At 40.1% G+C, this 26,432-nt stretch overlaps 1 protein-coding gene across 1 annotated transcript in view; it reads left to right on the top strand.

The window, feature by feature from the left end:
- Positions 1 to 26,432, top strand: part of SH3D19 (SH3 domain containing 19) — a 186,874-nt gene that overhangs the window by 91,837 nt on the left and 68,605 nt on the right. Inside the window, 1 exon segment of the mRNA XM_079154185.1 lies at positions 524 to 563. Coding sequence (XP_079010311.1) covers positions 524 to 563 — 40 coding nt within the window.

Below are 26,432 nucleotides of genomic sequence, written 5' to 3'. Positions count from 1 at the left end.
CATGATTCATGGGATGATTTTTTTGAGCTGCGTAATCTGTGGCTTTTCAGTTTCCTTACTTTCCTTCCTTGGCTAAATCTGTTTGGGTTTTAGCAAAGTGTTTAACACAGCAAAGATCTTTTAAAATGAAATAATACTTGTCATGACATATTTTCCAAGTGCGTTACTTTAACAAACCGTAAGTTTTTCTGCCTGTCCTTCCTTGCTCCTGTCTCCCTCCTCTGCCAGGAGACAAGTCTTCCACCCTGATGAGGAGCATCATGCAGGGAGGATGTGGTCACCTGAGTGGTTCTTTGTGAAATCTGATGTCCGGGCAGCTGGTGTTTAAAAACTTCTTCCAGTGGCTCTTAAAGAGCATTTGCAGGGCCGGGGTTGTGGCTCAGGGGTAGAGCGCTTGCCTAGCATGTGTGAGGCACTGGGTTCAATTCTCAGCACCACATAAAAATAAATGAATAAATGTCCATTGACAACTAAAAAAATAAAAATAGAGCATTTGACTTACAATTGTCTTCTTTCCTTACAGATCGCAACGAACGAAATAAACCAGAGCATCGTTCTTCAAGGTAGGAGTTTATGGTCTTTAACTATTTTATATATTTGAAAAACATTGTTTGGAGGCAACACAAGTATCCCTTTTAGGGTAACTGTGTATTGGAATCTTCTGTGACATCCAGGAAGGCTTTTTTTTTTTTTTTTTTTAGTTGTAGATGGACACACAATACCTTTATTTTATTTATTTATTTATATGTGGTGCTGAGGATCCGACCCTGTGCCTCACACATGCTAGGCAAGTGATCTGCCACTGAGCCACAACCCCAGCCCCAGAAAAACTTTACAAGGGAAATATTGTTATTCTCTGAATAAATATCCTTTATAAAATTACTACCTGGAAGACATGTGTTACTTTGAAAATTTCAATCAGTGACAGATACATCTTCATAAATTATTTTGTTCTCATTTCCTTCCTTTTGGCTTATTTCCCTCTCTTCCCTTTAATCAGTACATACTGATTAAATAAGTCAGTGTGACCTAATCTGAGAGAGGAATATACTTGCATATTTAGCATCTTGACTAATTATTTTTCAGGTATAATTTATATATGTTAAATTTTAATCTTTGCATGCGTCCTCTGAGTTTTGACAGACATATCAAAGCATGTGCCTACTACCACAATCACAAAAGTTTACAAGATTGATTTTTAAAACAATTTAAAAAATGATTTTAAAAAGGCAGCATAAGGGGACTCTGAGAGCATACATAACTGTGGAAGACATGAAGTTGGAATTGTTAAAAAAAAAAGTTCAAATGATAAAACACCAGTGGAGCATAAATACATGGAAGAAATGTAACTGAAAGAACATGTTGAAAAAAATCTTGATTTAGTTCTTTGTCAGTTCACCAGGAATCAAGATTTTTGTGATTGTCTGCAAACCCTCCCAAATGGTCTGTACTGATCTGATTGCATTGGGAGAAGTATAATACCTGCTATAACACAAGTGGTAACTCTAGGCCACACTGTGGATACTCTATCCAGTCCTGGAGCCACAAGGCCTTGAAAAATCACAGTGTGTGGTGGAGCAGCTACATTGGTATCCATGGAGCACTTAAAAAACAGAACAGCACCCCATGGCCCACCCCAGAGAATATTCAATTCATTAATTTTGGAGTACATTCTTGAGGTCTGAATATTGAGCAAGTCCCCCAATGATTCTGATGCAGAGAGGTACAGACCTCTCTGATCAAGAATATAGTAGCTGGTGTTGGGACAGGAAAAATGAGGGAAAAGTCAAAGCTTAATCATAGGGAGTCTGGGTTGAAGAATTGAGAAAATTTAGCTTAGACATGGAAGTTCTGGGATGTATTTGGGACAGAAGTGGTAACTGACAGGTAAATAGAGGAGACTCAAGAATTGTTCCTCGCCTGGCACTCCAAGTAATAGCTGATTTCAGGTCTGCGGCAGAGAGAGTTCATGAGACTGGACTCTGAGCTGAGATAGGAGGTTAGGTGCTCAGCTAATGGGGTCATGCCAAAAAAGACACAGCCCATAGCTTCCAGAGACTTCCACTGGGTTTGGTATGTGTCTCAGTGGTAGAATGCTTGCCTGGCAGGCATGGGGCCCTGGGTTGGATCCCAGGGCACCCCAAAAATTAAAAAATAAATAAATAAAGAGGGATGGGGAGAAAGAGGCTTCCACCAGTCAAATTTGGGACGATTTCAGGACAAAAAGAAGATAATAATGGGTTAAAATATGTTTTTAAAAATCCATGTAGAATGAGTGATAGACTCAAGAATATCATCATTGTGTAGTTCTCCGTGTCATTGCTGGTGTAGGCAAGGGTCATCAGTGGCAGCTGACCCTTCTATAAAGGGCTGCTGGGGATGTAGCTCAGGCAGAGCCCAGGCCCAGTGTGTGTGCAGGACCCTGGGTTCCATCCCCGACTCAGAACAAATAAAAACAACGAAGAGTGGCGGTGTGGGCCCAGGTGTTCACGTGACCTTAGACAATCACCCCACAGTTTAGTTTTTAATCACAAAATCGGAACATTTACTTTTTTAATGGAGAGAGGTGGTGGTCTCTACTTCATCCAGAAGTCAACTCGTGCATCCTCACTTGTGAGACAACTTGGCCCTGTGAGCCTACGGAAGATGCAGTCAGCAGTGCACACACGTCATGGCGAGATTGCAGTGAATCACTGAGTCAATCTTAAAGCAGGGAAAACGGAACCATCTTCATTCACCAGCTGGTGGACAGAGGGGCAGGCTGCCATCTACACCCTTCGACTCCCTCAAGGGTTAGAGTACACCTTTTATACCATAAGTAAAGCCAGTACATTGATCATAAGCAACTGTTGCTATGATTTAAAACCATAAACAAACATCAAGACATCTAAAATCATAAGCAGAAGGGGAAGTGGGTCAAAGCGACCCTAGTTGAATACAAGTTAAAGAATGGTTACTAACGTCTAGACAATCATTCTGTGACAGGGTACATAGTCCAAGAAAATTGGGAACTAAAAAGAGAACAATTTTACATTGTATGAGAACAAAAACATCTTCATTTCTAAGCAAGGTGCACTAAGCAGGATCAGGATAGCAGAGGCGGAGTTTTCTCACAGGAGAAGCATTTCTTCTGTGACAGGGAGTCTCAGGGTAAAATAGAGTCTGTTTGGTCATTGCCCATGTAGCCTGGCCCATAACATACAGATACACGTATGTAGTAGTCCCAGCCAGCAAAAAAAGATACCTTGAAAAACACAAAGAGACTTGGAGAATATTTTAGATTGAGACAGATCAAAGAGCAGGTTATGTTGGTGCATGCCTATAGTCCCGGGTACTAGGAAGGCTGAGGCAGGAGCATGGCAAGTTTGAGGCCAGCCTGGCCAATTTAGATGAAACCCGGACTTGGAATGAAAAACAAAAATGGCTGGGATTAGCTCAGTGATTGAGCACCCTTGGGTTTAATTCCCAGTGTGGAAATGGGGGTGGGGAGCAGAGAGACATTGATAACTAGATTCAGTATGCATATTTTTTAAAAATCTGGTATTTAGAAAATTCCAAATTTTTTTTAAAAACTGGAAGGAGAGCAATTAGGAAAATTTAAATATGAAATCAGTTTTGGATCCCATTTATTAGCATTATTCTGAGGTATAGAATGGAGAAACAGATGAAGATGCAACTATTAGTAGCTGGTGAATAGAGGAAAGACATGTAGGTGTTGATTGTCGTGTTTCATTGACTTTGCTGAAGGCTTAAAATTTCAGAGTCTAAAGCAGCAATGAAGAGCATCGTTCAGTGATGCTCCTAAAGTTCCAGAGTGCCAAATGCATGTCGGGGGGGGGGGGGCATGGAAGGGGAGGATTTCTGCACCCTGAGAGGAAGAATTTCCTGTTAGAAGTGATCAGCGGAGCAGTGGGCTACTCTGAGAGCTAATCTTGTCAAGGAAAGCCAAGTGCGCTGGCACTGGGGAAAACAGAAGATGCCTGCACGGCTGCGTCATTATTCTGGGTGGCCCCATCCTCTTGCTTACTTAATAGCTAATAGATATTTGGGGGTTGGGGAGCTAGTCTGGCTTGGGATGGAATAGAAAACAGGAAAACATCCCCAGCTTCCTGTTCTCCCATTGTTTTTGGATTTACACTCCTAATCTGTGAATCTATTTACCCGAAAGTCAAGATCCAGGTCTTTACATTGCTATTTCAGGCTGTGCTGTGGTACTCTAGAGGATGTTTGGAAAGTATTCCGATTATTCTTTACTCCCTCATTTATACAGTCAAGTTCTCTGGTCTTGGTCACCCTAGCACTTGGCCCACAATAAACACTTAATGAATAACTGTTTATTTGAATTAATGAACGCCAGCTGTAGAAAGGGAAACGTCAGTATTTTTCCCTTGCAAATTGGGAAAGAACCCAACTCTCAAAAGCTCACCCACGACTGTTATTGAATATGTTTGTGACAGCAAGGAGTAATGCCACGTAAGAAAGGAGAAATGTCTTTTCAAGAGACGGTTGTTTTCCATCTAGGGTCCCTGGTGAGACTGGCAGGAGCCTGCTCTGCTGGCACCCTGAGCTGGGCAGAGCGGCCCCCTCTGGCCAGCAGCGCGTCAGGCAGATTAATACCTACTGCATCCACGAAGCAGAAAGAAGAAAATTTAAACACAAAGTCACTTAATTTTGGTATGTTTTTTGGCTCTCCTCAGACCACTCAGCAACAAGAATGATGGGCTCAAAGCCCAGCAAGGATAAGAGAAACACATTTCTCTTGTGTGTGTTTTTACAAGACCAAACACTCCTGTAGCTTTCCCAGTGAGAGGTGAAAAAATTAGAGATGTCTGCCTGTTCTTTGATTTCAGTTCTGAAACAAGAAGGAAGTATAACTCTTGTCATGTTAAAGGAAGGGTTTTTATTATGCTTAAACCAACACTTCAGACCTCTGAGCTAAACGGTACTGTGGAAGCAGTTCTAAGAGTCTTGATGGGTATCTCTTGATGACTTTCTTTTGATATTGATTTTTTTATTTGCTTGTTGTTGATTGATCAGTGTGAAAGTCAGAAGTATCTGAATTCTTCTTGTCTCAACCTTAGAGTCTAAATAAAACATACCACCTCCCAAATTGCTGTCCTGAAGGACAATCTCCTGTAGGAGAATCAGTATGTCAAGAAGTAAATACTAGGGCTGGAGGTCTTGCTTAGTGGTAGTGTGTGTTTAGCATGCATGAGGCCTGGGTTCAATGTCCAGCCATCACTGCATCCCCTTGCCAAAATGAAACTTGAGAAAGAGTGAAAGAGAGAGATGGGGTGGGAGGAGAAAGGGTAAGAATGTTCATGTACAAAAAAAAAAAAAGAAGTCTGAAGTAATGAAAATAAGACATATTTCTTTACTGTGGTACCACTCAGACCCTTTGATACTCTATAAAGTATTTTATAAAGCTCCAAGTGAGAGCTATACTATACATCAATTTAAAAATTTATTTGAGTTTGTAACTTCCCTTTCCAGACGTAGCTATTAATAACATCTAGAAGAAAGTGCCATGGAATAGCAGTTTGGGAACTTAATTAGAGGGAAATAGGAGCTAAAGATAATAACGAATGTTAAGTCCTGTGGCGATCAGTGCCATGAACAGAAAATTAGGAACTCTTTTTATCACCCCATGAGCGATAAATAATAGATCTCAATAACTTCTTGGGTCTGAATAACTAGCTACTTCATCTCAAATGCTTTGCTGCTGCAGGAAGATAATTCACAGCAGCAAAAAGGAAAGATAGCGAAGCAAAGAACCTTAACTCTGTGTCTCAAAAAAATGACTATTTGAATCTTGGTGTCTCTAAAGCCTTTTTAAAACCACCTGTCATCATCTCTGATACCCATTCATAAAATTTAATAGAATTTCATTACAAATCACAAAAATGTAAAAAAAAAAAAAAAAAAAAGAAAGAAAGAAACTCAAGAAATTGATTCTAAAATGTACAAGGAAGAGCAAAACTATCCAAGACAATTTTAAAGATCAAGTATCAAGTAGGGCTTGGAGGTAGATTCTTATAGGTAATTAAGACAGTGTTTTGTAGCAAATGGAAAAATAGGTCACGAGGACAGAATAGACACAATAGGGAGCCCACAAACAGGTGGGCTATCTCTAATTCTGTACCATCTGATATAATAGTGTAGGACCCCCAAAAAGGAGACCCCCAACTCTATCCCTCGGATCGACGGCAACCCCAATCAACCGCAGGAGGCTCACTTGATGCAAATCGCAAGAGGTGTTTATTCCAGCGCACTGGGACCCGACTCGTAACTCGCACAGGAGTAGAGGAGTCGAGTCCCGAGCAGAAAATCTTACAAGTTTATAAAGGCAGAAAACCACACATCGGGAGGGGTCGCACATGAAAGGGAGAAAAAGGGGGGAAAAAAGGAAAAAAGGGGAACAAAGCTGCCGGGAAATTCCAAAGGGGGTCTGAGTTGGCTGATAACATACAACATGTTTCACAATGTTTTACAACAGGGCGTAGATTCTGGTCAATAGTTTCTGGTAATCCTACTGTTTGAGCACTATCTAGCTATCTGGCTCAATTTACTCTTTTACTCTCTATTTGGGGCTGTTTCTTGGAACAGCTTTAGGGGCTTTGTTCCCATTACTGGGAGGGAGACCTTAGGAAGTTGAGATAAAACAGACAGCTTAAAAAAATGTCCATTCTTTCAATAGAGGTGGCCTTGTAGATCAGTGAGGGACACAGCTATTATAGCAACAAATGGTGCTGGAACAATTGATTATCCATGTTTTCAAAAATCCACATGGAGCCAGGAGCATAGCACACACCTGTAATTCCAGGAACTTGGGAAGCTGAGGCAGAAGAATTGCAAGTTCAAGGCCATCCTCTACCATTTAGTGAGACCTTGTCTCAAAATAAAACATATAAAGAACTGGGAATGTAGCTTTGTGGTAGAGTACTCCTGGGTTTAGTCCCAACTAGTACCAGAAGGAAAAAAAAATCTACACTGAGTTTGTTTTGTTATGGTGTATAAGAATCAAAAAACATGAAAATAAGGAGGTTAAACTAAAACATTTGGAAGGAATGTATTGAGTATCTTTATGACTTTAGGGAATGAGTTCTTAAAGCTCAGCGAGTACAAACCATAAAGAAAAAAATTCGTAGCTTTTGACTGAGAATTTAAAATTTAGGTACATGAATACATCAAAAACTGTATAAAGGAAAACTATAAAGGAAACTGACGGTGTAATGCATATAAGCAACAAAGGTTAGTGTCTAAGAAAAAAAAACTACATTTCAGGAAGGAAAAAAAAAAAGCCAAATAGTTCAGTAAAACGTGGTGGGATTTATGCAGAAGATGAAACCTAAGTAACCCAATAAAACATGAGGAGTTGCTCTCCTTCCTAGTAGTAAGGCATGTACCAGGCTGGGAATGTCGCCGAGGTGTGGGATATGTGAGTGGCATGTGGGCGCCTGGGTTCACTTCCTAGCACACAAAAGAACAGACAGGTTCCAGCAGATACCGAGACACCATCTCACTTCCATTGGGATGGCACGGAAACCTCAATGATGGAGGATACCTAGTGTTTGAGTGTAACTTGGTACCGCGCTAAGGTAGACTTTTCAGGATCATGGAGTACGTCTGGGAACCAGTGGGGTTCTGCACAGGGAGGGCGAGTGGTTGTGGGGGAGGAGTGGAAATTTACAAAGAGCGGGTGGAAAACTACCAAGGGGAAGTGTCCAGGGTGAAGGGAATTCTGTCCATACCTACCTAACAGGATTCTTACTGAATTCAGGCCAGGGTGACCAGACGCAGCCAGTGGGACAGAGGTGGTGGTTTTGAAGAACCTGCTCGGATATCGAGGGTGCTTGCTAAAACGACTTAGTGTTTTTTTCTAAAACAGGATTTTTACCAGGAGGTGCACAGATGGGCCTAGGAGAAAGTTCAGGAACCTGACTCAAGTTTGGCCAAGTGGAGACTCTGGTCAGTTTAGAGTAGCACTGTTTGGATTAAGGCAACTACAACTACATAGGATAGCAGATAAATCTCAGGAACATAATTTTAGATAAAAAAAATACAAGCTATAGAAGGACAGGTACAGTGTGATGCCATTTGTATAAAGCTGAGGTCAGCAAATGGGCCTGCCTCCCATTTCTAAGTAGAATTTTGTAGGAACTCATCCATTCCTGTTTGTTTGCTTATTTTCTGTGGCTGCTTTCCCAACATAGTCACAGAGTTGCTGCAAACAGGGACCATTTGGCAAAACACAATATGTTGCTTACTGTATATTTTTTATGAGATTACCCATATGTATTAAAAGTATAAAAAGATGCATGGAAATGATAAATGGTGAACTTAGGATATTGATCATCAAAGAAATGGATCAGGAAAGAGTACACAGGGAGATTCAGGTACTTCTGTACTGCTTTATTTCTTAAGCCAAGCAATAGACTTTGCAATATTATCTTTTTTTTTTTTTTTTTTTTTTTTTTAATTCTGGAAATGTTCATATTTAAAAAAAAAAAAAAAAAAGGACCTCGGGAAAATCTTCTTGACTCCTTTGGCACTAATAAAGATGTTTTACCGAACGTGACAATGAAATTGAGTGAAGTCTATTTCTGAAAAAGGGAACCAAAAAGGAAGAAATAGCCAAGAATGTTCAGAAACACACACAATTAAGCACTTGCGTTAGTCAATTTTCCATCACTGTGACAAAATACCTGACATTAAGCAACTTAAAGGAGGAAAGGTTTATTTTAGTTTATGACTTCAGAGGGTTCAGTCCATAGTCAGCTGACTCTATTGCTTTTAGGCCTGTGGTGGAGCAGAGCTGCTCACTTCATGGCAACCAGGAAGCAGAGAGAAGCTAGGGACAACATATATCTTTCCATTTCATGTCCCCACTGACCCACCTCTTCCAACTAGGCCTCACATCCTAAAGTTTCCACCACCTCCCAGCAGTGCCACATAGCCTTTAGGGGACATTCCAGACCCAAACTATAACAGCAGTATTCTCCCTTCACCCCCACTCAGAGACCTTGCTCCTGTGTTACTGAAAGAACCCTCTTGCTCTGTGGATTTTGATCTCTCTTTGCCACCTAAGAGTTATACAAGTAACACATGACAATGTCTTCGACAGTCCAAAAATATGTGTTATGGGCTAGAGTTGTAGCTCAGCGGCAGAGCATTTGTCTACCACGTATGAGCCATTGGGTTCGCACCTCAGCATCACATAAAAGTATTAATAAATAAAATAAAGGTAGTGTGTCTATCTACAACAAAAGATATATTTTTTTTAAATATGTGGTATCTGGCCTTTATCCTTTAGGTAAATGTTAGAGAGTCTGGTTGTTCTATGCTCTAGTGAGTTTTCTATGCATATGTGTACTATTCGTTCATATGTGGACTGTGTGTTTACATAGCAATACTCATTTCCACCAACTTATCTTTTTCACTTAATGTATTTTGGGTTTACCACATCAATTTCCACTTTGTTGTTTTTCTGATGAGTACATAAAATTTTTCAGTGTAGCTATACTGTAATTAGTTCATCCAGTCCCTTATTGATGGCACTTAGGTTGTTTCCAGTTCATTACAGTTAGAAACGATGCTGTGATAAACATCTTTATGTTCATATCCTGTTGTATAGATGCCTGTGAAAACCTTTAGTTCTTCCAAGGGAGATTTTTTGGAAGTGTCTCTTCTCGTTCATCATTACTTTTTAAGTTTTAAAATTTTATATCTGTTTTATTCCCAGATTTCAGCTTCATGATAGCATGGTACTATTCCAGGTTTAGTAGGGCCCATGACAGACCCCTTCCCCATAATGTAGCCAGAATGATCACCCCACTCAGGATTCAAACTCAATACGAAGAATATTTGTGGCACATAGTTGAGTACACTCACAACTAAGAGTGGGTGATGTTTGACTCATAGCAGTTAGGGTTGGGGACCTTGGTTCTCTGCATTGGTAACCTGCTGTTGATATTATAAAGATGTGGAGAATTTTGATTTGGCACTTTTCCATCATCACATTATGGTTTTAAATAGAATAGCTAAGAGCAAAAGATTTAACTTGTTTTTGCCTCTCCTCTTTTCTAAATATGTCTATTAAAATGTCGTGCTCAGCTGGGCTTTGTTTAACTACTGCAATTCTGCAGCATCTCCCTGCCCATATGTTTTGATTCCTATACCTCCATAAACCAGAGCTTGAGTGTAATTACTTTCTGACATTGTGTTTTGTAAGCTATAAGAGAAACATTACTTTTGCTATAGCAGCTATAATGCTGTAAACAAGGTGAAAAATTAAAATGTATACAGGTTTTGTTAGGGGAAAAAATTGTTTTGCTTTGGGAGATGTGAAAGGATTATTAGCATTTTATGTCATCCTACAGAGAAAAAAAAAAAAATATATATATATATCATGTTTCCAGGGTGGTTTTAAGAATGTGACTTCAGATTTTCCCCCTGGTATGATGGGAGTGAAAATGAAGCTTTTGTGTGGAGTATCTGTTGGGTAATTGAAAAGTTTTATCAGCTGGTCTATCACTGCCGGCATACTTAGTGTGGAGCTTCTCTGAGGTTATTAGAAATTAAACTATCAGCAGGCAGTTGGCTCTGGAACAGCAGCTGGTCCTGTATTTATTACTTTTGCTCAAGATGGGCGTGGCCATCTTGATGGGCGTGGCCACCCATTTCTCAGCAGACCTTAGATTTTTTTACTCCTAATTTTTTCCTCTCTTTCCCTGGGGTTATAGTTTATATTTGACCTTTACCTTTCTGCAGTATAATTAGAAACTGTTATTTAGAGTTCTATAAAATCTATATTAAAAAGAGAACTCTGTGTACATCTTTATGATTCTCAGTCTCTCCTTAGGTTATGGTTTTAACTCAAATTAAAAAATACTTTTATATAACTGCTAAGTTTTTATTTAAGTGTTTCTCCTTACTGGCATAGAATATACCACATTCTTCAAATATTTTGATTAGAACTGTAAACCACAAAAGCATATTAATTTCTGGAAGAATCAGTCTGGACAGAATTGGTAAAAACCCATTCAGTAGCCCACTTCCCTGTTATCTCATTAACTGCAAACTGTGGTTGATCAGAAACTGGTCGTGTCCTTGTAGGTAAAACCCTTCTCAAAACCGGAAATCGGTCCTGTCCGGAGCATCCAATTTCAGGATTGAGAGCTTCCTTGTTGATTAGCAGCTCTTCCACATAACAGATCAGAACATTTGTGTCTGCCCTAGTGACACATTTTTGTCACTTCTGATCTCAGTCCCATGATGGGGCAGCTCTCCAGAGATACAGAAGGCACCCCCTGTACAGTGAAAGCTAGAGCATCCTCTCAAGAGGGACCCACATATGAGAGTCCTTTGGGATTGGAGATTGAGAGTTGGTACCCTTTGATAATAAATTCTATATTAATCCAGAAAATAAAATAGAAGCAAAGTATGGACTGTCTTGAAGGCTTCAGAGTAACACTGTGTCTAAAGGACAAACATCCCCTTGATTGCAAACCTGTTTCCCCAAGATGCTGCTGTCCTTGGCAGCTGCCTGGACATGGGTGGCAGGCAGGACCTAAAGTTCATCACCATCTGTTGCCAGCAATTTCTCAGTAGATTCTGCAGAGAAATTCCAGGTCAGAAATATCCTGAGAAAGTGAACTGTACTCTTCAAAATTTGTCCATATGGTGAATTCTTGTCTTTAGCCATTGCTTTTTAGGGAAAAAAAAAAAATTTTAAGAAAAGTTACATTTGTTTGTTCTAATTATAAGGCAGAAAGTTTTGAAAAGGGAGGTATATAAAAGAAAATCATTGTGGTTGGGGATGTGACTCAGGGGTAGAGCACTTGCCTAGCATGTGTGAGGCACTGGGTTTGATTCTCAGCACCACATATAAATAAATTAATAAAATAAGGGGTCCATCAACATCTAAAGAATAAATAAATAAGAAAATCATCTATAATCCTACCTGCCCAAAGTTAACTTGCTGTTACATTTTCATATATTTTTTCTGGTTTTTATCTTTTAAAATAGTTAATATAATTTTGACACATAGGCTCATTAATGTAACTTTTAAAAAATTGTTTTCATTTTATTATATGACAAACATTTTTCCATTGTAGTAAATATTCTTAAAAATCATGGTTAATGTTTTTGACTACATTCAAGGTGTGGTCATGCACACCTGTAATCCCAATGGCTCGGGAGGTTGAGGTAAGCAGATCGAGGGTTCCAAGCCAGCCTAAGTAATTTAGCCATGCACTTAGCAACTCAGTGAGAACCTGTCTCTCAATAAAATACAAAAAGGGCTGGGGATGTGCCTTAGTGGTTGAGTGCCCCTGAGTTCAATCCCCAGTACCAAAAAAAAAAAAACTTTTTTGCTACAAAAACTATACATGTTTACTATAGAAAGTTTGTAAAAATACCATGTGAAAAAGAAAAAAATTAAAACCCCTAGTGGTCTAATGGTAACTATTTTTGGTATATCAATGATTTAGTCTTTTTTTCTGCTCATAGTTGATATACTTTTTAAAGGCAAAATTAGGATATGGTATATAATTTCTTTTTCATAAAATAATAGTTTGTAAACATTTTCACATAAATTGATTTTTAATGATGTTCCATCATTTAGATATGTCACACTCTAATTATTTTCCTCTTGTCAAACATTTAGATTAGGGCTGGGGAGATGGCTCAGCTGGTAGAGTGCTTGCCTTGCAAGCACAAGGCCCTGAGTTTGATCCCCAGTACCACAAAAAAAAAAAAATTAGGTTATTTCCAGTTTTTTGCTCTTATAGATAATGCCGTGGCAAGAGGCTTACACATGCGTTTTTTATGAGCGCCACTGATTATTTCCTTATGTTGAAGTCCTTGCAGTGGAATGAATAGAATGAAAACTATACAATCATTCTAAGATGCTCATATACAGATGATCCCGGACTTACAATGACTCAACTTACCATTCTGACCTTACAGTGGTGTGGAAGCATAGTCCTGCAACCATTCTGTTCTTAGCTTTCTGTAGTATTCAGCATTTTACATGAGATAGTCAGCACCTCAAGATTCAGCAGGCTTTGTGTTAGATGATTTCCCCCACCAAGGGCTAACGTCCTTGTTTTGAGTGAGTTAAGGTTGGCTAGGCTAAGCTGTGGTGTTGGTAGGTTAGCTGTTTGCAGGTGCATTTTTGACTTGCTGGGGTTTTATTGGGATGTAACCCTATTGCAGGTCGAGGACCATCTGTACTGCCAAACTGCCTTCGTAAAAGGTTTCATTCTCACCATATAGCATTCTTTGAAGTCTTTCTCTGTCCTGCCCCTTCAACGTGCACCAAAAGAAAATAACCAATAAGAACGTTGGTGCTGCTAGGTGTGTAGCGTGCCAGAGGGCTTGCCTATCCCATGCCAGACCCTCAGTTCAACCCCAGCACCCCAAACAAAAAAGCACACCACCAAAAACAAGGAAGAAAAAAACATGTCTTTCAGTTGAATTCATGTCTTTGTGTTAGAATGCCCAGTGTGTTAACTGTGGCCCGTTTTTGTAATTTTTATTTCAGGCCCCACAACAATACTTGCCATCTGGGTCTTGTACTGAACTGCAGTCTGAGGGATCATTCTGAGGGCCTGCAGTAATTGGGTCACCTGGATCAGAGGCATAGACACCACTGCATAACCCTTTAGCCTGTATTTAAAATCAGAACTGTCTGTGCTTTAATTGGGAGAAGCTTTTAGGTTGATCCAAAATGAATGCAAAAAAAAAAAAAAAAAGGACTCTCAGGTCATGCCCAAGTTTGGAGACCTTTATAGGGCATTCTGAAATAGATTTTAAAAAATAACATTTTTAGCTGTGTAGGCTCTGCCCTTTACTGTTAGAACCACTGGTAGAGGTTGTAGATTGGAGTGTGACACGTTCAGGTTCATGGATTGAGCTGCTTAAATGTGAATCCCAGCCTCACCATTTAGGAGCTGGGTTCCCTTGGGCACATTTCTTAATCTTTCCTTACCTCAGTGTCCTTATCTAGAATTGGGACTAATTATAGTACCTCTGTCTTTGGGTTATTATGATAATTATTTAGTTGCCCTGTCAGTGAGAGAATCAGAACCAGTGGCAGGTGTATATTAAAAGAGTTACTAGGGACTAAGGGACGTGATTGTACGGACTGGCTAGGCAAGTTGGAAATCCACAGGGCTGGCCACGGGGAAGTGAGGCTGCCACTCCCACGCACATGCTGATGCTGCTGTCCACAAGCGGAATTTCTTTCCAGCAGGGAAGCCTCACCTCAGTTCTTAAGCCTTTTCAACTGATTAAACCAGGCCCATCCAGATTTTCTGGGGTAATCTCTGAGTCTTAAATCAACTGTGGATGGCCTCTTAACCACATCTGCATGATACCTTTGTTGGTATGTAAATTAGCCATTGTGTAACTGGGGACTGTAGTCCAGCCACGATGACACATAAAATTGATGATCACAGCGTCTTGGGATCTCAACTGAACCCACTTTGAAGTGAATTTCAGTGTCATCTCTGCTTTTCAAGGTCAGGGATCTTTAGGTCTTCATTATCCAGAGTTCTTTGTGACAGATGTTTGACAGGTTTCAGTTCTGTCATAAGTAACTGCACAGTTTGTGTTATTTGTGGTCCTAAAGTGTTCTCTCTACTTGAGCCAACATCTCTGGTCAGAATGGGACTCTAGGCAGGAATATAGACCAGCAACTGCGTGAACACCCTGGCCAGGGTGGTATCTGTCTCACACATTAATGCCACCCCTCGGCACTTGGATAGTACTGTGCTTACTTAAAGAAGACCCATTAAGTGTGGGATTGTCAGGAACTGTTGAGTGGTCTCACAGGCTTCTGACATAGTGACGAGATATTATCTTTGGCTGCTTGAAGTAAAGATACAGATGTGGTCTTCTGTTATTGAGAGCACTGATTTTTCCACATAACAGATGAACTTCCTTTTGGGGGGGATTAATTGCATTCTTTTGAGGATAAACCCCAATCTCCTCTCAGTCTGAGTACAGGATGTCTCTGTCCCCTCACTTAAAGTAGGAAAAAACAGGCTGCTCAGAAGTAAAATGGCTAATGGAAAAAGCCTGGTAAGCAGGGCTGGGGTTATAGCTCAGTGGTAGAGCGCTTGCCTATCACATGTGAGGCACTGGGTTCTATCCTCAGCACCACGTGAAAAATAAAAAATAAATAAAAATAAAAGTAACATGTTGGGATACTTCCTGGTGGTCTTGGGACTGACTTTCAAAAGTCACTCTGAAAGCAAGTCCTGTAACTGATCCTCTTGCAGATTCTCTGTGCCTGCATTTCTTTTTTCTTTCTTTCTTTTTTTAAAAGTATTTTGTTTTAGTTGTAGGTGGGCATAATAGCTTCATTTTATCTTATTTTTATGTGGTGCTGAGGATCAAACCCAGGTCCTCACACGTGCTAGGCGAGTGCTCTACCACTGAGCCGCAACCCCAGCTCCGCGCTGGCATTTCAGTGTGGTTGCTTCCACAGCTTTGAGTGATGGGTAATGATGTGGCACTACAGTCTTACCCCAGGCAGGGCTGGTCGGTGCATGCAGCTCGTGCTTGCCTTTCTCCACATGGCTAGTCCCAGTGAAAGGATGGGCACCAGTGGCCAGGTGTCCCTGTGGTCCTCCCCATTTGGCCATCCTTGGTGGCCCTCTGACCTATAATTTGCAATAATCAGGTTCTTCCTCTTGAAATTTTACACTAAAAGACACAAAGCTGAGAGCCATGGTTTCTGGAGCTTGAAATTATTCAGATTTGGGCTTAACAGGACATGTATGCTGATGAACAAACAGAGTGAAAGTGTCGCAGGAGATGGAAACCAAGATGGCGGGGTCTCAGAGGGAAAATCAGGGAGGAGAGCTGGCACTATCTAGCTTCACAAGGTAGTATAATTCTACTGGAAGAAATAATGGTGGGAATATTGTAATTCAGAACTGAAAGTTACATTCCCAACATATTTACATTGGCTTCAGAACTACTCCTTACTAGAGCTTTGATTCTAAAATTTATTTCCATGTAGATTAGGGTGCCCTGAATATATATTAAGAAAACAGAGCAGAGCAGTACTTTGAAATACTTATGGATAAACAAAATCCATGCCGTACGGTATGTTGTATGAAGAGGAAGGTGAATGGCCTGTCTAATGCACAGGCCCTGGCTCCATGAGTAACAAGCCTTGGTGTTTTGCCTTCTTTCACCAACAAAGGGCACCCCAAAACAAACATGAGAACCTTTTAAATGTGGGGTTTCCTAAAACAAAATATAGCCAGACCCATGAATCTCCAAATATTTATTTGCATGTACTCCTTGGCATATTATATTTTATGAATAAATCCCAGAAATGACAAAAGTCTTAAGTCATTTCTAATACCCTTTAAGGACACCTTCCCCATTCCTCCACTACTGCCTCTGGTTCAATTTTTCCAGCCCTGGGATGTTCAGTGAAAGAAGAGGACTTCTCAAGGCTCCTTGGAAATTAATTCATACATACATGCATGTGTGTGGGGTGTGCGTGCACTCGTGTGTGGTATGCAGCTGTAGGTGAATTATCATGAGACAGTGAAGCACGGTAGTGAAGAGCTCGGGCTCTGGAATTTTCCATCCAAGTCCCAACCCTGGTTTCATCATTCATCGGACCTGAGACCTTGGACATTCAAATTACATAAGCTCATCCTGTTAATTCCCAGGTCTTTACATGATCCAGAGACGATCAGAGTCCATAGCAGAGACTTCATTAATTCATACTTTAAAAAATCACTCACATTTTTTTATGAGGAGTAGTTAACTCTAAGCCTGTCAGGGTCAGCACCCAAATGTGGTGGGCTACTGAGATGGACTGCTTCAACAGGAATGCTCTCACCCCAAGCCAGGCTTGCTGGTGCACACCTGTAATCCCAGCAGCTTGGGAGGCTGCAGCAGGAGAATCTCAAGTTCCCAGTCAGGCTCAGCAACTTACTGAGATCCTATCTCAAAATAAAGTTTTAAAAGGACTGTGGAAGTACATCAGTGGTGAAGCACTGGGCTCGAGCCCTCGTGTAGGGTGGGGATAGGGACAAATTTAAGATTGGGGTGCTAACAGTGACATCTTCTAAGAATGTCTGTGTGGATTGAGTTCAAAGGTCCGAAGCCAAATTAGATTAGCTATTATTTTAGTATTATTTCAGTGGATTATACATCAAGCCCAACTTTCTTTACTTAAGTTGAATGAAGTAAGTGATTCTTATGAACTGAATTTAAATTGGAATCTAGGAGTTTTAAATTCATATTTAAAATTTTTTTGACACAAACCCAAATAAATACAGTTTTCTCATACTAGACAGAGGTGCCAAAAATATGCAATGGAGAAAAGATAGCCTCTTCAACAAATGGTGCTGAGAAAACTGGAAAACCATATGCAACAGAATGAAATTAAACCCCTATCTCTCACCCTGCACAAAACTCAACTCAAAATGAATCAGGACCTCAGAATCAGATCAGAGACCCTGCATCTTATAGAAGAAAAAGTGGGTCCAAACCTTCAACTTGTTGGCTTAGTGTCGCTGGCTCTTAGCAGTACCAAATCTGCGGATATTTGTCACTGCCTGCAGCAACAATTTGCATGGGTCTTATGGGTGGTGGAGTGGAAACTGAGCCACTTCTATTTCTGGGCTGCTTCCTTGCTTGCTTGTTTATAGAGGATAAAGGAAATGAGGTTTACTTGCTTTGAGAGGAGAGAGAGAGACTTTGCTTATCAGAGAGAAAGAGAGACTTTGCTTAAGAGAGAGACTTTGAGAGGACAGGCTTTACTTAGAGCTTAGAGGAAAAGAGACTTGCTATGCCTTGCTTAAGGTCTGCTGCTTCTTACTGGTGCATCCTGCATCCTGTGAACTAAGGGTGCATCTACCTAAGGTGCTTTAGTGATGCGTCTCAGTTCTCTGCTCAGCAATCTGCCTTCCGCTGCTTTCTGCTAGCTGCTGCTTCTGCTTCCTTTTCTTTCTTCTTGCCCTATTCCTGCTAGCTGCTGTGTTCTTCTTTCTACTAGCTGCTGTGCTGCTAGCTGCTGCCGCACTGTCTCGCTCCGCCTACGCTTGTATCACCTCCAGGAGGCGGAGAGCAGGGCCACGCCTCTTAGGCCAGACGCTCTGAGCAGGCACAATCAGGAGTGCTCGAGAACACATGCGCATGCATTGTGTGCGTGGACGATCACCTGAGTAGGCTTATGTCAATTAACCTCCTCGCTGCCGATGTGATCAGGCGCCGCGCTGTCAACATGGCACAGCCCCCAAGAGCTTAGGATCAGACTTCCTTAACAGGACTCCCATAGCCCAAGAAATAAAAGCAAGAATCAACAACTGGGATAAATTCAAACTAAAAAACTTTCTTTCAGCAAAGGAAACAATCAGTAATGTGAAGAGAGAGCCTACAGAGTGGGAGAATATCTTTGCCACTCATACTTCACATAGAGCGCTAATTTCCAGAATATATAAAGAACTCAAATGAATCAAACAACATTACCCTATGTAAATTTATGATTACACAAATGGTATGCCTTTACGCCATGTACAAACAGAGAAACAACATGTATCCCATTTGTTTACAATAAAAACAAACAAAAAAAAAGTACAGTTAATGTTATGCTGATTCATGAGCCAAATAAATGCTTTTATGTCACTGAAAAAAAAAAAAAAGAATTCAAAAAACTCTATACCATGAATACAAATAATCCAATCAACAAATGGGCTAAGGAAATGAACAGACACTTCACAGAAAAAGATGTACAAGCAATCAACAGATATGTGAAAAAATGTTCAACATCTCTAGTAATAAGAGAAATGCAAATCGAAACTACACTAAGATTTCATCTCACCCCAATTAGAATGGCGATTATCAAGAACACAAGCAACAATAGGTGTTGGCAAGGATGTGGGGAAAAGGGTACACTCACACATTGCTAGTGGGGTTGCAAATTAGTGCAGCCACTCTGGAAAGCAGTATGGAGATTCCTCAGAAAGCTTGGAATGGAACCATCATTTGAGCCAGCTATCCCACTCCTTGGCCTATACCCAAAGGACTTAAAATCAGCATACTACAGAGATACAGCCACATCAATGTTCATAGCTGCTCAATTCACCATAGCCAGATTGTGGAACCAACCTGGATGCCCTTCAGTTGACCTTCAGTTGATGAATGGATAAAGAAACTGTAGCATATATATACAATGGAATATTACTCTGCCGTGAAGAATGATAAAATTATGGCATTTGCAGGCAAATGGATGAAATTGGAGGATATCATGCTAAGTGAGATAAGCCAATCTCAAAAAGCCAAAGGACGAATGATCTCGCTGATAAGCGGATGACATATAATGGGGGGTAGGAGGGGTTAGGATTAGGGTTAGGGTTAGGTTTAGGGTTAGGGATAAGGAGGGTGGTAAGAATGGAGGAAGGAAGGACTGTATAGAGGGAAGAGAGGGGTAAGGGGGGTGAGGGGGAAGGGGAAAAAAATAACAGAATGAATCAAACAAGATTGCCCTATGTAAATTTATGATTTTTAATTAAAAAAAATTTTTTTGACCTAGTAAGTAGAATAGAGATCATTGAATCCAATAATGTCCTATTGTAGATAAGAAAACTGACCTTAAGTGACATGATTTTGCTCACAGGGCAAGTAGCGGCCAGGTTGAAATTGGGCCTTAGTCTTCCAAACTTCACACAGTTGACTTCCCATGTCTAATGACAGTCAAGGGTCCTGACACCTGCATGCCCCCATCCCCAAGAATTCACTTACAACCTTAATGCAAACAGATGTTTTATGTAAACAGGTGAGTCATCTCTTCCTACTTCTTCTTGACCTTCTATTTTCATGAAGGAGAGACTCTATATCAGAATTAATATTAAGTATCACTCTTGTTATTGTCTCTGGAGGTTGAACCTGGGGCCTGGTACACTCTCAGCACATGCTCTGCCTCTGCGCCCCCGCCCTGCCCCCATACTCTCTATTATTTTTCATTTTTGAGAATATAGCCTTTCAAGCTCCCATAGATTTCTTCCACTTACACCTGAGACAGAATCACAATTTACCTTTATGTGGGCCTGAGGTTGGAAGAGTCATGGATTTAAAAATAACAAGTCGGGCTGGGTATGTAGCTCAGTGGTAGAGCTTTTGCCTAGCTTGAGCCGGGTGCTGGATTTGATCCCCAGAACTGCAAACAGAACAAAACAAAATCCATGAAACATGAATGAATGGAAATTTGATATCAAACAGATGTATTTTAGTTTTTGTACATTGATATGTGTTCAAAAGTGGTAGTCATGTAAATTTAAAATTTTTTCTTGTGTTCAGTAACCATTTTGCTGAGCATTGAGGTAATTTATACTAAATGTAGAGACTTGGCACCCTAAGGAAATAAATCTACATAAATTTTTGCTCCACCTTGTTTGCCTTAACCCCTGTTAGGGATTAACAGTCTTCTTGTCTCCTAATTTTTTTTTCCCCTTTAATTGGTAGTTCTTTGTAAAATACCATCCTGGTTATATCCTGTCTTTACATAGAGCTTGTCAAATAGATGATTCTTGAGAATGGGCCTGCTCGACCCCAGCTCTCAGTTTGGGCATGACTTCACCTTGAGAAAACATTTGGGTCTTGATGTGTTGATGGATAGTGTTGTCACTCAGCATTTACGGTTCCCTGCTACGCTAGTTCGTGTGGGGGATCTTTTCTAGTACCTTCTGTAAGGTTGCTGCAGGTGACTTTCCTCTCATGGGAATTCTGCTCACCCTTCTTCAGGCATTTGGGGTCAGGCTCTGAAGCAAGTCTACCATTCCAGCCCCACCACCAGCAAACACTTTCTCTTTGCTTCTTTTGTTTCCATCTCCTCCTCTTCCTCCCTTCTGGAGATTTTGGAGAAAATCCCAAAATGTCTTGTGACATGGTTCAACTCAGACTGAAATAGATAGAAATCTCCTGGGAAAATTATGACACTGCTTTTAACAAAAAGCAGAGTATTTATCTGGAAGCAAAAGGTGGAGTATTCTCACACCAGCTTAGGGTATTTAGAAAGGCCCTCATTGCTTTGTCATTCCAACAATAAAATAAGAATGATAATTGCTACCTAAATAAATGGATCCAGCGGGTGGTGGGCATTACAGAACAATGAATCTTATGAAGTAGCCTTTGGTTCCAGGTGCCAGCAGGATGGTTTTGCCTGCAACTGGAAGTTCCAGTTAGTACTGGATTTATCCTGCCAAGCCAGTTCTAAAATTGCCAGTCCTGGACTAACTGGGAATTTGAGGAGTGACTCTGGCTTTGGTTGCTGCAAAGAGGCAATGTTCCTATGCATTTTATTATTTTTAAAGTCTGATTATGCTTTACCCTCTGCTTCAGTTGTATTTAATTTGAATTAACATTTGTGATTAGTCCTATATTTGTGGCAGCTGTTTTGCAGTGATTCCAGATATCCTTGGGTAGTTCCAGGCATCCACTAAAATGTGTATAAAAGGCCTGTTTAAGGGAAAAAAATGCCCATTTACCCCTCTCTCCTCTCTAATTAATCGTAAGTGCTCTCAATGCAGGGTCTGATCCTACTACTTTTGTGTCCAGGACCTAGGAAAACCCCTGGAATATATAAGACACTCAGGAAATAATAATTACATTAATGCTTTTCAAATTCTGTTTATGTAAACTGATTATGTATTTTTTGTATTTTTATTTTATGCTATAGCAGTAGGGGTTTGGGAAATAGAGGGTTTTTAGTATTGTTGTTTTGGTTTTGTTTGGTTTTTTGGTAAGCTATTTTGAAGTTGTATATATGCTGTAAAGCCTTTTTGTTACTCATGTTAGTATTGGGGGATTTTCACTCCTGTACAGGCAAATTCATTTGACCTCTGCCTGCTATTTCCTCAAAGTGATTGATTGACTGATGATTTGGATGTAATCTTCATTATTCAAAGATCATTAAGTTGACATTAATCAATTGATTTGTTTTGTTTTTTGCCATAGCAAGTATTTTTAAAAAGAACTTATAAAAGTAATTGTGTTCATTATGTAAAACTTGAAAAATACAGACATTGGTAGATGGCAAATTATTCATAATTCTATACCTCTTAAAGAAAACTATTACATTTTGGGCATATGAGGAGGTATGCCAATAAGTGTCTATCAGCTAGCTCTTTGCACGTAATTCCAATATGACATTTTTGTTTATATTAATGAGATTTCTTATATTAATGTCCATTTCCATTCATTTGTCATGGCATAAGCAACCTTGCTGATTCAGATAACAGTTTTCAAATGTAGAAAGAATATTTCATTAACTTTTGTGCTTTTCATAATGCTATTTAGGGGTGAGTGTTGGGGCTCAAGCCAGGGCCCTTGAGCACACTAAGCATGTGCTTTACCACTGAGCTACATCCTGGCCCTTCATGATGCTTTTGACAGGCTTTGAAGTTAAACATGTATTGTTAATATTTTCTCCATCACTTTTTAAAATCTTGACAATTGATAAAATGGTAAATTAAGCCCTGGTTTGCCAGTTTCTGTGGTATGAGTAGTCCTAACAGGGCCCATTCAAGCTACCAGCATGATACCACTGACACTGAATTGGGAAGAGTCAACGCACAGTAGCACCTCATTAGCAAAAGTAAAATTAAGAAAATAATTAGGAAGTGATGTTTTAATATTACCTTCATTTTGTGTGAATCATTCAATTATAAGTTAATACAATCTAATTTTTAATAATGATTCTGTTTGACAACTGGCTTGCAGAATTTTTGAATATTTGTCAGCTCTCATGAGCCACTGTGAGCTGACTCCAACACACCACTAGGTAAATGTCTTCTTGCTTTTCTTGTGTCTGTGTGTGTGTGTTAGTTCATTCAGGCTGCTTTTCACAAAAATACCATAAGCTAGGCAGCTTATGAACAATAGAAATTTTTTTTTTTTTTTTTTTGCACAGTTATGAAGGCTGGGAAGTCGAAGATCAGAGCACCAGCTCATGTCTGGCGACGGTTCATAGGCGGGGCCTTCTCCCTGTGTCCTCACATGGCAGCAGCAGTGAGGGATTACTCTGGGGACTCTTTTATAATAAGGTCCTTAATCCCATTCATAATGGCTCTGGCCTCCTGACCTGATCACCTAGAGGCCATTGTCTTGGGTGTGAGGATTTCAACACAAGGAATTGTGGTGATACACAGACATTCAGAGCATAGCAAAACAAATATGGAGGTTTTTAAAACAAGATTTTTAAAATAAAGCCATGTGCAATGGTGCATGCCTGTAATCAGCTACAGAGCAGGAGAATTGCAAATTCAAGACCAGCCCGGGCAATTTAGTGAGACCCTGCCTCAAAATAAATCTTAAAAAGGCTGTGGATGTAGTTCAGAGGTAGAGTGTCCCTGGTTTCAAGCCCCAGTACTAACGGAGGAGGGGGAAAAGATTTGTACAATAAGATCAGGATCATAGTGAATAGTCAGTAATTTATCTACCTTGTAGAAGTAGACTTCCGGTCGACCGAGCTCCACTGCTTTGACATGGACCATGCTTTGGGCCATTTTGCTGTGGGGTTAGATGAGGACAATGGCATAAAATGCCTCCAGGATGGGAAGAAAGAAGAGAAGATATAGGGACAGGGGCAGCATAAGCCCTGTGGCGCCTGGGGACCAGCCACAGAATGGCACCAACATGGACTTCCTTCAGAGCGTTTGGAAGCTGTGCTCTGCTCATTCTCTTCTGCAAATTCTTGTTTTCCTCCTCTCATGTTGACGCGATTGTAGAAGGCAGATTTGCTTTCTGTGATACTTTTTTAAATATCCTGGAAATAGAACGACTTGTTTGGGGACTGTTGTAAGCAGTCTTAATGAGCAGTCATCACTACCCTTAAATGAAAATGTCCACAAATACATAATGTGTCGTCCTGAAACCCATTTTTCCATCAGCTCTCAAGTCTAGAAATCGACTGTACTTTGGGGGATTTCATATAGCTGTTGGTAGTCACAATCCTAAATGATTTTTAATGTTCTTTAACTACTAGATATATTCCTGGTATCCAGTGGAAATGTTTTCCAGTGGTTTTGTGAAAAATGGAAATTAGAAATCAGATGTGGGAGGGTTGGGAGGTCAGCTTGTGTCATGGAGAAATTTTTGAATATTTGTGTAGAGGTTTTGTTCCTACCCACGTTGGAGTTTCTGTCGCAATTCCCTGAGGAGAACAAATCCTCTGTTGTTAGAACGGACTCTGCTTTTTCCATGTCATATTTATGTTCTTGTGACAGAAACTCTTAAGAACTGCCAATATTTGAAGGCCTTCGTTCCATGAGTTGTTTTTTTTTTTTTTAATGTTTTCATTAATAAAATGAAAACCTTGAATATGTGAAATTACATTGATAAGATTCTGTATTTTGTACTTATTTGTTGTTTTGTTATTATTTTCTCCTCCATTGATTGAGCCTCTTCTCTTCTGGCTTAGACCTCATTGAATACTTGATGAAAAGATGGAAGGTAATGAGATAGGAATCTCTGGAAGGTGAAAGGAAGGGCTTAGCTGATTTTAAACCTTTGATCAAGTGACACAAAGCTAAGAAATGGGTGGCAAGGACATTCACATTTAAAAGATGTTTTTCAAGCTGGAGATACATGCCTGTAGTCCCAGCTACCCAGGAGGCTTGAGATGGGGGGAGCGCTGGAGGAGCGCTGGACCCCAGTCCCCAGTTCGAGGCCCAGCTGGGCCACATAGTGAAACCCTGTTTCAAAATAGATGAATGAATGTTGCTTTAAAAAGTTATTTGGAAAAAAAAAAAAAAAGTTATTTGGTGTGGGAAAATCTTGTAGTGTCTTATGATAATTTGTGCATTTTTATTGATAATAACATTAACTTTTTAAAGTATCTGCCTCTTTCATATAAAGTCTGGGTTTCCAACTGACCTAGTTTCTTCCTAAGTTTTTGGAAGTATGAATTAATTAATATTTTGATCAGTTTCAGATGCTTAAAATATGTATTTGTTTTTGCACTAAAAAAAAAATTGGCAAAACTCTCATCCCTCGTGGCAGTTTTATTTTAATCCCTTAAAGACAGAAACATGAAATCATGTTTCTAACCCTTTCTTTCTCTACTGCCCTCCACTCAACCTTTTCCTAAGCTTTTTAGTATTAGTAAGGTTTTTGTTTTGTTTTGTTTTGTTTTTGTTTTTTGGGTAGAAGAATATTGCACTGGTTAATCTGGATGAATTTGGTCTCATTTTTAAAATATCACATGTTGGAGTTAAGGGATCTTCCCTGATGGTCACATGCATACACGCACCTCTCAACATACTTTGTTGCTAGTCCAGTTCCAAGTATCAGTGGCTTCTGAAATGTTTGAGATTTGTGTTTGATTTGTTTTTGTTTTTGTTTTTAGTTGTAGGTGAACACAATACCTTTATTTTATTCGTTTTTTTATGTGGTGCTGAGAATCAAACTCAGTACCTCCCAAGTGCTAAGTGAGTGCTCTACCACTGAGCCACAACCCCAAAGTTTAAGATTTGTTACTGATTTGCTTTTCCTACATGGTCAGTAGACAGCAGATAACTATGCTGTGCAGCTCTCTCTCCTAGATTTCAATAATGAGTGATTCAAAATGAGCTAGAAGTTATGTCAAGCTGGGTGCAATTTAATACTCCTGTAATCCCAGTGGTTTGAGAAGCTGAGGCAGGAGGATCTCAAGTTCAAGGCCAGCCTAAGCAATTTAGCAAGTCCCTGTCTCAGAAGTAAAAAGGGCTGGGGAAGTAGCAAAGTTACGCAGGGGTTGAGTGCCCCTGAGATTAATCCTTGGTACTCACATGTGCTAGGCAAGCGCTCTATCACTGAGCCACAACACCAGCCCCTCTCAGTTTATTTTAAAATGAGAGATTTGTCCATGCATCAAAGAAGTAAAGGGATAACTAAAAGCTGTAGCTAGAAATATTAGAATTAACAACTATGTTCCATAAGTCTGTCATAAAAAGTATTGCCAGGTACACTCTGAGTGTGTGGTAGCAAATGTAGGAGGTAGTATTTGCCACCTCCTGCCCTCGGCCATCTGCTGTCCTTTTGGATATCAGGACAAAGAGATTAGAGAAATAGATTATATGATCTGATGAGAACCAGCATACTGTATTCTTTGATTTGTTCATAAAAAAACAAAACTATAAAGCAGATCTTTCTAGGTAGGTGGTGAGCTAGTATATTATTAGAAGCTTGAGTTGGTGTGTTTTGTTGTTGTTTGATTATTTTGTTCCAGGGATTAAATCCAGGGGCACTCAACCACTGAGCCACATCCCCAGCCCTTTTTATTTTTTATTTTTCCGACAGGGTCTCGCCAAGTTGCTGAGGCTGGCTTTGAACTGGTGTTCCTGCTGCCTCAGCCCCACCCCTTCCAGCCACTGGGATGACAGGCGGGCGCCACCACGCCTGGCTAGAAACTTGAGTAT

Source organism: Sciurus vulgaris (assembly GCF_902686455.1).
Source record: "Sciurus vulgaris genome assembly, chromosome: 9".
Classification (NCBI taxonomy): domain Eukaryota; kingdom Metazoa; phylum Chordata; class Mammalia; order Rodentia; family Sciuridae; genus Sciurus; species Sciurus vulgaris.
The sequence above is the reverse complement of the archived record's forward strand: the minus strand, read 5'-3'. Positions and strand labels throughout refer to the sequence as shown.